Source organism: Trachinotus anak, unplaced genomic scaffold, assembly GCF_046630095.1.
Source record: "Trachinotus anak isolate AG129_WGS33_773 ecotype Australia unplaced genomic scaffold, CSIRO_AGI_Tana_v1 ptg000004l, whole genome shotgun sequence".
NCBI classification, from domain to species: domain Eukaryota; kingdom Metazoa; phylum Chordata; class Actinopteri; order Carangiformes; family Carangidae; genus Trachinotus; species Trachinotus anak.
In genome coordinates, this window is record NW_027273855.1 from 2,157,735 (window position 1) to 2,170,085 (window position 12,351).

At 41.0% G+C, this 12,351-nt stretch overlaps 1 protein-coding gene across 1 annotated transcript in view; it reads right to left on the reverse strand.

The window, feature by feature from the left end:
• Positions 1 to 4,674: 4,674 nt before the first annotated feature.
• The window catches only part of sema3b (sema domain, immunoglobulin domain (Ig), short basic domain, secreted, (semaphorin) 3B), a 74,787-nt gene continuing 67,110 nt past the window's right edge, over positions 4,675 to 12,351 (reverse strand). Inside the window, exons 10-18 of the mRNA XM_071475208.1 lie at positions 11,886 to 11,955; positions 11,482 to 11,626; positions 9,439 to 9,658; positions 9,261 to 9,352; positions 9,075 to 9,116; positions 8,713 to 8,870; positions 8,524 to 8,579; positions 7,041 to 7,180; positions 4,675 to 6,882 (exon numbers count right to left, since the gene is read on the reverse strand). Of these exons, the coding sequence (XP_071331309.1) occupies positions 6,370 to 6,882; positions 7,041 to 7,180; positions 8,524 to 8,579; positions 8,713 to 8,870; positions 9,075 to 9,116; positions 9,261 to 9,352; positions 9,439 to 9,658; positions 11,482 to 11,626; positions 11,886 to 11,955 (1,436 nt within the window). The 3' untranslated portion in view covers positions 4,675 to 6,369. The remainder of the gene's footprint in view (positions 6,883 to 7,040; positions 7,181 to 8,523; positions 8,580 to 8,712; positions 8,871 to 9,074; positions 9,117 to 9,260; positions 9,353 to 9,438; positions 9,659 to 11,481; positions 11,627 to 11,885; positions 11,956 to 12,351) is intronic.

A 12,351-nucleotide genomic window follows, 5' to 3' on the forward strand; every position in this document is an offset into this window, starting at 1 on the left:
AAAAAGTCACAGTGTGTGTTCATCGCCTCTGTCCCTCCCTTCTCCCGGTTCCCTGTTGGGTTCTGTTTGGATATGCTCCGGTCAAAGTGGACCAAGCATCTTAAAATGACGTGTGTTCTAATGATGTGCACAAGCCAGTCAAAGGGTTTATTTGTCTCACATCTGAAGCATTTGATAGCGACGGGCAAAGTCAGCGCTCGGCCAAAACTTATAAAACCAGTTCTTGACCAACAAAAAGCTCTTTGAAGAAGCAAGAACTAACAAAATGTTCCCATTTGTCTCTCCCTACAACTGAGTCCTCAGAAAGACAGGCGAACAAGAACACACAAACACACACAGAATAGCAAGTGGCACCCAGTAAAACCAGCACACGGAAATGAACCCTCAATTGGTCCAACCCCACCCCCCACCCTCCCAGACCACTGCACACATACAAAACACTGACGGCCATTGAAAACACCGGGGAACTAATGGGTTGCCAGTGTGAGTAATATGGACCCAATTTCATTTCCTATGTGTTTATGACTGTTGACCACATACTACATTTGTGTGTGTGTGTGCGTGTGTGCGCGCATGTGAACGTCATGAATACTTAAACATATGTGAATGTTTTTCATGTTTAAAGGAATGCAAGTGGTCTCACTTATGTATATGTGTGTGTGTGTGTGTGTGTGTGTGTATGTGTGTGTGTGTGTGTGTGTTTTGTGTTGCTCCTGTGTGGGTCTGTGTTTCCAGTGCTGACAGGCAGGTCATGATGATATTGGTATGAAGAATGTGGGTCTTAATGTCAAAGATGGAGACACTGATATACAGATGGAACAGGGGGAATGTTCAGGGAGAGTAAGACAGACGGGGGGGTGGAGGTGGAGGTGGGGGGCCTAGGGGGGTCCATTAATACAAGCATCAACCTATGCAGCTGTACTCTGTCATTCTACTCTGAGGAATTTGAATTTCTCCTCTTTCTGTTCCTTAAAACACATTTGTTTAGTGTCTTACATCCAAGCTACATTGTTTCTGTTCTCGTGACAGACTTCAGGAGGAGACGAGAGAAACTTTTATTTTACTAATTTAATTTACTTTGTGCAAGTTTATGTCATCTGTCACTGGAAAGTCATGGTCAAACCAAATGCGTGAGTGTTTGTGAATATCTTCCTCAGAAGTAAGGAGTGGTCCTCAGAGATGATGAGTTATTTTTTGGGGCATGTTTTGCCTTTAATTTGACAGATACAGTGAAAAAGAGACGGTAAAGTCGGGGGGGGGGGGCACAAGTCGGACTTGAACCAGGGTCGTGGCGTGTGCTCTACCAGGTGAGCCACCGGGGGCGCCCCAGAGATAAAAACATTTTTAAAAGGGAACAAAGTAACTGTGAAAAACTCCCTTTCTCTCTTTGTCACTCATCTCCAGTGTTCCCATCATTAGTAGAATTTTGTATTGCATTGTGTTTTAGATGATAATTCCTCATTAGTGAGGTAATAAAAAGAATAAACACTAGTTTACTGAGTTCCACAGAGTTCTGATGGTTAATGAGAGGGGATCTGTAGGTGGTGATGGTTCTTTCCTTTATGATGCTGTTTGTAATGTTGGTGCACATCACCTTTGTTTATCATGAGGTTTTCAAAGAGGTCGGTGGGAGAAAACTTGTCTGCAGTAGATCTTGCACACTTCTGTAGTACCTGTTTGTCCATAGATACATTGTGATGTCATCAGTAACAAGGAAGTTCTCATGATGTTTTCTTGCACCTGGTTGGCTGACCCTGTGCTCACCTGAGCAGAGAAGGTAAAAGCCCGGTCACTGACCTCAGCTGCAGCAGGAGAACTGGCAGCTTTCTTCTGTTTGGCACTTTTGGCTTCAAGTTGATGGATTTCCTTGAGTGTGTGTTTTGTTTCTGTTTCACCAATATTTTTCTGAATAAATTCCACTGTTTTTTGAATGGAGAACCTACAGTTCTACTTCATCCAAGATTCCCTATAAAGTTTAACAAACCCAAACATTTACATAAACTGTTTGCGGTGCAGTAACAATAACACAGATCCTCATGTATCATAGTATCTGACGTCAAAGCCTGACTGCCACCATGTGGTCAAAATGCAGATGACATCATTGGTCTTACTGAAATAAAATACTGACTGGGCTGGACGTCCTAAAATTAAATCACACAAAATCTGAGTCACTGTACTCGGTCCTTCTGCTAAAACAACACAAATTATGGAAAACCTTGAATTAACAGATTATGTGAAGTTGTTTATAAGATGTTAAGCCAAAAATCTTGGAGTAATCATTGATAATATTTCAACCACAGATCTGGTAAATCAGTCCACCGCCTACACTTGGTTCAAAGCTCAACTCCTGACTCAGTCCAAAATAATGTGTCCACATCACCCTGGTCTTAGCATCTCAACACTGGCTGCTTGATTGCATGATTTTTAAAAAAGGCCAGGTTTGGTTGCTCGCCTGCCTAATATTTCTGAGTTTTTATCCCCCTATGAGCCGGAACGCAGTCTGAGGTTCTCTGGTAGTGCACAGATGGTTTAGGTTGAAAACCAAAGGAGACGGGGCCTTTGGAAGCAACCTGCTGGAGGAGATCACACCCTCAGTCAGTTCTGTGTTTTATTTCACTTCTTAGGACACATCTTTATAAAAAAAATAAAAATAAAAAAGCGAGGTCTTTAATTTCATTTACATTTCCCTTTGATTTGTGTGGAGGTTTGACTCATGTGAAGCACTTTGTTAAAAGGTTAAAAGGCTTTGTTTGAAAGGTGTTATACAAATAAAGTCTTATAAATACAATACTTTAGGATCTAGTGCTGGGATGCTTTCATTCAGTCATGGAATCTCATACTGACAAATATTAAAAATGGACATGCAGCACATGCAGACCCTCATGACGGTCCTCATCCTTTAAAAATGCTGATTGTCATGACTCAGTAGAATATGCAACTCATTATTATTATTATTATTATTATTATTATTATATGCTGTTTGGATCTTTTCGTAAGAACAGATCAGGGTTTTTATTTTTAAGTAACTGCATATTTTTATTGTGTTAATCAAAAACAATTTGACATGACATTTCACAAAGACCTCTGGGAGTATTACAGTGCACCACGTTAACTTCCGCCTTCGACCTTTGAACTTTCACAGACAGACCGCTCTAAGCATGCACACCACTGCTCCTTGCCCATTATATACAGAGCTCTGCTTTCCCCCCAAAACCCTCTCTCTCTCTCTCTCTCTCTCTCACACTCACACACACACACACACACACGCACACACACACACACAAGCCTCTCCTTGTGAGCTGTCATACAGGGGTGCGTCACATGGCATGGGATACAACAGAAGTGTTGATTGGAGGGCTGTGTGAACAAAAAAGACTCTAACTGGACACTGTGTTCAGGAAGAGTTTCCCCATCGGCCGTAATGTACAAAAAAAAAAAAAAAAATGTTGAGGATGAGTCCTTTTCAGCAGAACATGAATGATACAGATGTAAATCTACATTTATAAGAAAAATAAAAATCCACCACAACATATCAGCTTATCTTTGCACATAAATACATAGGAGGAATAATAATAATAATAATAATAATAATATTCAACATTGTGCTTTCTTTCTCTCGCTCTTTCTCGCCACCACACCATTGTCAAACGCATTAGCCACTAACATTGGTCATGCAATTTCAAAAGAGCACAAAACAGTTGGCTTAAAAGGGAGACTCGGTCAAGTCTGACATCACTACCAATGTAAATCATGTTCTATTAAAGGAAAAAGAAGAACACCACTAATAACTTTAATCTCCACTGAGTGAATTAGTAGCCTAAACTCAACAGTTCTGTGGTTTAAACGCAGGTACTGGTGCATGCACGGACCAACAACATCCTCCTACAGTTAAACTCTGTTTTGTTTCTGTTTCTTTTTTTTTTTTTTAATGTCTCATTTTTGAGTTGAATCTTCTGTACCTGAATGTGGCGTCAAAATGCAGTGTCCCTTTTCCAGGCATCAGTCAGTTCAGTTCAGTTCAGTTGAAAGAGTTACTTACATCTCTATAAAGAAGGTATATAAATAACAACGACATCTAAAATCCACTCACAGACCTAGTTTGTGCTGCTTCCTGTTATCAGGACCTGGTTTTGAGCCGAGGGCCATTTCTGACACTCAGTTCTCTGTGTGAATTCACGGACACACCAAAGCCAAATGTAGAAGAATATTATTACAAAAATACGTTTTTGTCTGAGTGTACTGGAAATCTTTTAAAGCCATTATGCATTTGAGACATTTTATGGCAGCAGCACAAATTAGACCAAACCTGCATCATAAAAATCATAATGAATGTACATAAACGTATGTTTTATCTTACAAGGCCAGTTGCTTTCTTTCATGTCGATAGACTATGATATAATTACGTATGGTACCACAGGCAGGCTCTTCATCCGAGCCTGTACACACAATGGACACTAGGGGACAGGCTACACACACCATGTTAGCACAGACAACCAACAGACAAGGTTTCTTTACAGGTAATACACAGAGAGACTGGACTAAAGACAGAGAGAAGGAAGACCTTATCATTCTAATTGTCCATTAGGAAGAGATGACATCATTAAGCAGCAAAAGTCAATGATATTAATGACCGTAATACTACATTGAGAAGTGACCACAACAGTGTATGAAGTCAGATGAAGTTTTTTTTTTTTTTTTTTCTCTCCAACAGTGAAATGCATTGTGGGTAGCGCAGAAGAACAGCTTTCTGTACATTTTTCTGTGCTGAATGAGGAGTCACCGCCTCTGTCATTTCATTATATTTGCATATATGTATTTATCACAAACAACATATGCAAGAACAGTGTAAAAGAGCAAGGAATAAGAAGTACCACTTAGAATACAAAGAAAAAGAAAATCATAGATTCACTCATAAATATCATGCTAATATATATACTGTGTACTGAAGCCCAGAGACGTGGGTTGTCATACTTGGAGTCAACTAAGATCTTTCCTCTTCCTCCTTATTGTATTAATGCCTCCCAACCAAACCACCATGTTCATGATTTCTCCTCAATGTTAACACACAAAACATTGAACACAGTCAAATAAAACCAATAAATAGTGAGGTTTTAGATCATGTCACTCTATATGCACTTTCAGTACTAATTATAATATTTATGAGGCCACATAAAAACTAATTAAAATGTGTGTAGATGTAATCCAGGACTTTTATTTGCCTTTATAAACTGACTTCTTCGTGCTCCAGCTTTGTCTGTGTACTGTAAACATCTCATCTATCTCTCACATCATGGAATGCCAGTAGTTTTTCCACCCCTCATTCTCTAGTGGTTTGGACCAGTAAAGCGATATAATCAAATCTGGCCAGATACGACTGCTCTCTAACCATAACTGCATTGTACTGTGTGATTTGTATTTTGCTGCAACATGCCCAAGGAAACTGCGTAGAAACCTACTATATCATATAACCAGTTCTGCACCATGCTGGTCTCTTCCACAGCCTGCCCCACGCCGCTGGCATCTCTACCTCCTCTGCGACTGCATTGTGTAATATGCACACAAAACCACGTGAGAAGTGAGGTTAATGGAAATATGTGCACGAGGAGCACCACAGGAAGTTGATCAATTCATCTGTCTGTGTAGAAATAATGTTTTGAAAAGTGTTTATCTGTCTGCATGCTTGTGCAATTGCATATAAATAGTTTAATGTGTTTCCAGTTAGAGACCATTACTTTGCAGTGTATTCCAGTTGTCACGTCTCTCCATTCTTTCCCATTGTGCACAACACTCAAGTCCACCATTTTTTCTACACTGGTATTAAATCTTCAGGTAATCATACTGAAGACTTTTTTTTGTTCCAAGTGGTGTAGCCCAGAGAGTAGGTGTTCTTACCGTGACCTGCTGTCCACATATCACACGTGTAGCTGGCATGTGGAGACAAACTCAAGTTGTGGTCATCCTGTGCTGTGAACCCACCTCCCATATACAGTCAGTGGCAAAGGGAATGACAGGTGAGTGTAAGTTTATTGGTGGGTTTACTCCCACAGACCTGCTTCAACACTCAACTATGCTAATGAACAGTGTAAAGGGATCGTGCAGAATCAATTTGAGCAGTAAGGCAGCACATGCAGGGGCTGGCCAGTGGGACGAGGACTCAGGGATTGGGGTACCATATAGTGGGGGCATCCATAGATAAATATACACAATAAAGGAGGTGCTGTGTGTGTGTGTGTGTGTGTGTGTGTGTGTGTGTGTGTATATGTGAACACCTCCAGGAGTTCATGGTCTCTCAGTCTCTTTCTGTCATTCTCCTCCTCTCTCGCTGTATCTGTCATTCTTTTCTCCCTCCACCTCTTTTCCTCTACATTGTTACTCCCCTGCGCTGCGTGGTGCCCGAGGGTTCGGTTTCCCATCATGGGTCCGGCGGTTTCTCCCCTTCCTTATCTCCTGAAGATGCTTCCACTTCTTGTTCGCCGGGCGGACAGCGGGGCCCAGTGGCGGGACGTCCTTCCCCGCAGCGGGAAAGACCTTATCCGCCTGGTCACTGCTGGCGCTCTTGCGTGCCCAAACTTGCTCACAAATCTGGTCAACGGTGCTCAGGTTAGGGTGGTCCACCAGCTGCATGAAGTCCCGGTACCAAAGCTTTTGATTGGTCATTGGGGGCCCACCTCCGCTGCGGGGGTCTAATCGGACAGGGGCGTCAGAGGGTAGATTGGAGACTGAGGAGGACGTTGAGGGTACAACTTCCAAGGTGATGCCTAGTAAAGTTTGGGTGAAGCCGTGTTCCATGGCGTGGCACTGGTAGATGCCGATATCTCTCTTCAGGACACGGCGAATCAGAAGGCCCCTGTCTGTCTGGAGGATGCGGTCATCCAGACGCACCTGGAAAACAGAAATAAGATTAAATGAAATGAAGGAGCTGATGAATCAATCTGGATAAAACTTAGTTTCATGATGAATACCTTTTTTTTTTTAATTTGATGATATACACAGTGTAAGACCTTTTTGTAAATTTCGACTGTGGCATTTCGTCCTCTCACCTCTTCTCGTGGGTTCTGTGGATTTTTCTGGAAGGTCCAGGTGACTCTGGCCTGGAGGGATTTGGGGATACACTCCAAGAAAGAGCTGCTTCCCTCAACGCCGTACAGCTTCTTCTCTGCCACACGGTGCTTATGGTGGTCTGCAGGGGGCAGCAGAGACAAAGACATCGTGGCAACTCTGCTGTAACTCAGAGTATATGCTCACAGGACAGGGCAAGACGGGACAGGACAGGACAGAACAATGCAGAAAGGTCAGGAGAGAGAGGCTTTAAAGACCAGACAAGGCAAGAACAGACGTGTGGACAGAAACGCACTGAGCTGATAATGCTTGGCTATGAAACCCAAGCCTACCTTAAAACACATCATCTTTAAAGACTAGATTATTAAAATAGTTACCAATCTTGTGAGCAAATTAATGCATTGGCATCACAAGGAAAAGATGTAATTTGTTAGCATTGACTGTCAGTACTGTCGGTACATAAGGGGTTGATTTGAACTTTTGTTCACATGGTTGATGTGTAATATCAAACAAGGACTTTTATTGTGATGCAGCAGTTTGTCACCACAAAACCTCATCACTCACACTGACAACACACATGACAAAGAATCAGTGTCTGTGCCCAAAATCTTAACCATAGTCGTTAGTGGGAGTGGGCTTTTTACTCTACCTACTGCACATCAAAACCAAAATGAGATCAGAGTAAGATCATTTTTCTAAACACCAGCATAACACAGATTTTTGGTAAAACAATGGTGTGTAAGCTGCCAAGCAGACTCCTGATCAGCACTTTGGGGCAATGCCACGCTCATCAGAGAAAATTACTCTGACCTTCATTAGTTTTATGCAACCCAGCCTTGCATGCCACATGATGTAATCGTATTACTCCTTCAGTTTGAGAAATGAGCCTGATTCAGTTCTGTGGCAGAAAGACAGATAGTGACAGAATGCTGCTATTGTGGTCTGGGAGGACAGAGGTCACCAGAGGTGAAGGCAAGAAAGGATTTGGGATTTTTGGGCACAGGGACAGTGAGATGTCAGATGCCAAGAGTCAGAGCAGGAGCAGAGTGAGGCTTTGTTCTTATTTATTGATCGTACCTCTGCAGCAATTCAACATTGGTCAACCAGCAAAACTGGGAACAATCGAACTTCCAGAGCTTTTTGTTTTCATTTGAAGACTAAGAAATAGACTAACAATAGATTTCCTGATGCATCTGCAAAATGCAAAAATATGATGATGGTATTTGTTTGATTTTCTGTAATTATGTATCATGGAAAAAAACACAGCTCATCATCTGTTTCTTTCACACAAACTGATGCTGCTGAAGGAAAAATCTCCAGTGTGCTTTTACACTTTTGAAACAAAAAGACCACACCAAACAAAAACATGCACTTTAGAGATTTGGCACCCTTAATACTTTAACTGGATGATGTGAGAGTTATTATCGAGTCAGTACATTGTTTGAAATGGACACTGAATCTTACCTCCAGAGCAGAGAGTATTGGGGTCTCCATTCCTCACATCCTGGCGACGGAAACGTCTGTAAAATGATATTAAATCTTTAGGGTTGGGAATTTATAATTTCATGTTTTTTTTGTTTTGTTTTGTTTTGTTATTTTGCTGAAATGATGAATATTCATCTGGTGTGTGTCATCAGTGTTCATGTCACAGACCTCTTGGTGTTTGGCAGGTAGCGAGTGCAGGATGTTCCATCCCAGGCGCAGTATGGGTCTCTGGCCAGGCAGCACTCAGCACAGGCCTTCCCATACACACTGCAGCGGTGAAGGGGAACCTGGGCAATGCCTGTGTCAGAGCCGACATACAGCTGTTGCTGTGAAATGACAGAGGTTGGAGGGACATGTTTTAAAAAGAGTTTCAGGACTGTGTCCACATCAGAGCCACATCCAGTTTAAATCCAACATCCAGCTTTATGTGCATGTGATAATTTTGCTGCATTTATGGTATAAGTCGAACAAAATATCAGATTCAGTACATCCAGTACAGCCTATTAAAATTTTATATATAACAGACTTACCCGTTTTGAGGAGATCTGCATGTTGATGATGGATGATGCATCCTGAACAGCAGAGGAGAGAGAGCAAATGAATTACCACACTGTATCTTTCAGTTTTCATGATTAAAGGAAAAACAATTCAAGAAGAACTTCCATTTTTTTCTCACAGATATACAGCAGAGTCCAATAGTGTCATAGTTTTCTTACTTTGAAGACCTGCAGCTCCTCCAGCAGAAGTTCCTCCATGTTGTTCCAGCTCTCCTTGGGGACATTGATCACCTTTAGCACTGTCCCTTTGTCTGAAATAACCCATACAAAATGTGTTTTAATATGTGGTTTCATTATTTTCATGTTTAAATGAAAAGTAAAAAATTACATCATTCACCTGTGCCAATGAACATGACATCATACTGTCCGTCAGCGGCGCTGACCCTGTCTACGGCGATCTGTGTGAAGCTGTAGTCCACATTAGTTCTGACGAAGATGGGCTTCCGGCTCATAGGGTAGACCGGATTATACATCAGAGGGTGGTGACGGGCAAACTGGATCACATCGTCTGGGAAACCCTTAGTGGACTCAAAGCTGCCGAATGTCTTGCTGGGACACTAAAGGAAGGCAATACAGCAAAGCTGAGTTTGTAAGGTTAATTTGAAATCAAAAATAAATCTTAAATAAATAAATATCTTATTCTAAAGAAATGTGAAGATATGCAGCATAATAATTAACTATCCAAATGGCTTTTCTTTATAATTAGAGGTAGGATGTCATTTGTAATTACTGTGTAGGCACATTTTTGGTTTCACTGTGGTGCATAATTTGCACAACTTCAGTGGGGATGCAAAGCGAACTCTTTAAATACTGATAAAATCACATAAATCATTTTCTCCTGGGACTTTGTGTCAATGTGCAGGCTGCATATTTTTCTCTAAAAGAATTTAGCTGTAGGTCAAAGAACTTTAATAATCCAGCCAATCTACCTCTCTACTGTACAGGATTTAATGTAGCTCTGCAGAATAGGGCTCTTTGCCTTGTTTGGACACAACTATTCCACAATGACTCATATTTGAGGAGTACATTTGTTTTGTGTTTGTGCATGTAAACTGGAATAAGAATGTCTGACTCGTCAGTATTTCAGTTGGCCTGAAGTCCACAAAGCCACAGCGCAGCAGGCCACAGTGAGGTGATTATGGCGCGATGGGTTACAGGGACGTGAGAGAGATTTTCTCCGGGTCAGAGTCTAGTTTTCTCTCTAATCAAAATTCCACCCCTGGACTTTCATCCCAAGATACTAAACTTTTACTCAAATAATTCTGCAGCATCATGCAGTATTTCTACTTTTTCTTTTTTTTCTTTAAAGCTTAACTACAATATTTAAGATAAATGCATTGTGATGCATTTGTGGTTTTCATCCGTCAGTGGGAAACTTTTGATCTGGTTTATGCATTTTAAAGACTGACTGTGCTTTCCAGGCAGTTTTGTATAATTCTCGTGTAAGCGTGATTGTTTTCCTTCAATTTGATTTGTTCTGCTGATTTTACAACCCAGTGAGGTGACGATGGCGTGAGAGAGGGTTTACTAAAGGCCAAATACAATTACTATTCTGCAGTCATACAATGGGGATTGTTCTGCTGTGGCAGTAACAGCTGAAGCTCTGCATAACAAATCCTGCTGACGCTACACTTGTGTGCTTAGCAGAATATAAGAGCCCTAATAACCACATATTGACTGGGAGGACTGTGGAGGGCTTGCGGATGAAATGAGGTCTAATACAGAGCACTGCAAGTGTAAGTGTAGCGTAAGTGCCCCAAGGATATATCACAAAGGCATTACATGAGATTAATAAGTTCATATTGCTTCATCTTTGTATTTTTACAGTGTACAGACTGTGCCCCCTACTTAGTGGTGAATATAAAGTGGTTCAGTGTCCCAAAGGAAAACATAATAAACAAGGGCGGCAACAGTTTTCACCTCTATTACTTAAGAATTAGATATAAATTAGCATAAAATTAGCATAAAAAGATGCAGATGATGCATTAACATGTAGGCAGTTTAGTGTTAAGGATGGTTGAAGGTGGAGCTAATTTCTACAATGTCTTTATATACTGTTGGGTAGTTTAGTCAATTTATCATATGAAGTAATATGCTCATTGAAAAGTGCAACATAAATAAAGTTATTATTGTTATTATTATATATTCTGTGTAAAATCAGAATTTACAAAGTATCTATTAACTATAGCTGTCAAATGTGATGTAATTCTAAATTGCGGTTAATAAATACAATATTCCCTCAGAAATGTAATAGTATAAAATGGAAATACCCAGAAAAGTACAAATACTCAAAGTATGAGACCTGTGTCCATGTACTTTCATCATGGCTAAAAACTCTTGATATTACTCTGTTGATGGGTCTTTACTGTTACTGACATACCATTCCTGGGCGGGGGTAGGGGACTTTTCCCTGGAAGGGGACCCACTGGTAGTTGGGCCCCTCTTTGTGAGCAAAGGGCCCCAGGAAGGCCCTCCGGATGTCATTCATGGAGTAGAGACACACAGCTGAGCCTTTAAATACACTGCTGCTGGGGGACATGGGGAGCTGGGTTAGATACATCAAACACAAACACAACACACACACACACTTAACTCTTTCTCCCCTTTATCTCATTTTTGTGCACACACACATCCTTGTTTTACTACATTTGTGGGGACTGTCCCCACCTGGTTTTCTAGCCTTACAAATGAAGTAAAACAAGCCCTCAAATACACACACACACACACACACACACACACACACACACACACACACACACACACACGATATGAGTGTACTCTGACCTGGAAGTGGAGAAGACAGTGTACACCAGAGGATTCTTTCTGTCCCTCGTCTGCAGCAGGAACACATCGCCTGGGGACAGACAGACACACACACACACACACACACACTCAGGTCAGGTGGTGGTAGTCCAGGTCAAAAGGTTGAGAGAAAGATAAACAAAGCCCTATGGCCATATCTAACTATTTTAAAGAGACATTTCACTGATAACTAAGGGTCATGACATGGAATAAAATCCACTACAGCTTCTTGCTGTTGGTTTTTGAGAGTAATTTCAACAAGATTTTGCCTCCTTAAAATGTTTTGTTACATCTGTCAGTTTCTGCTACCAGATGCATTTCTGAGTCTTGGTCTATAATAAACAAAATCCTTCAGTATAGAAAATGCAAGGATTTAATTTTTAAAAGATTAAAATAGGTAGTTCAGTAGAATAATTTTAATTGGTTCAGATCAACACACATATTTTTG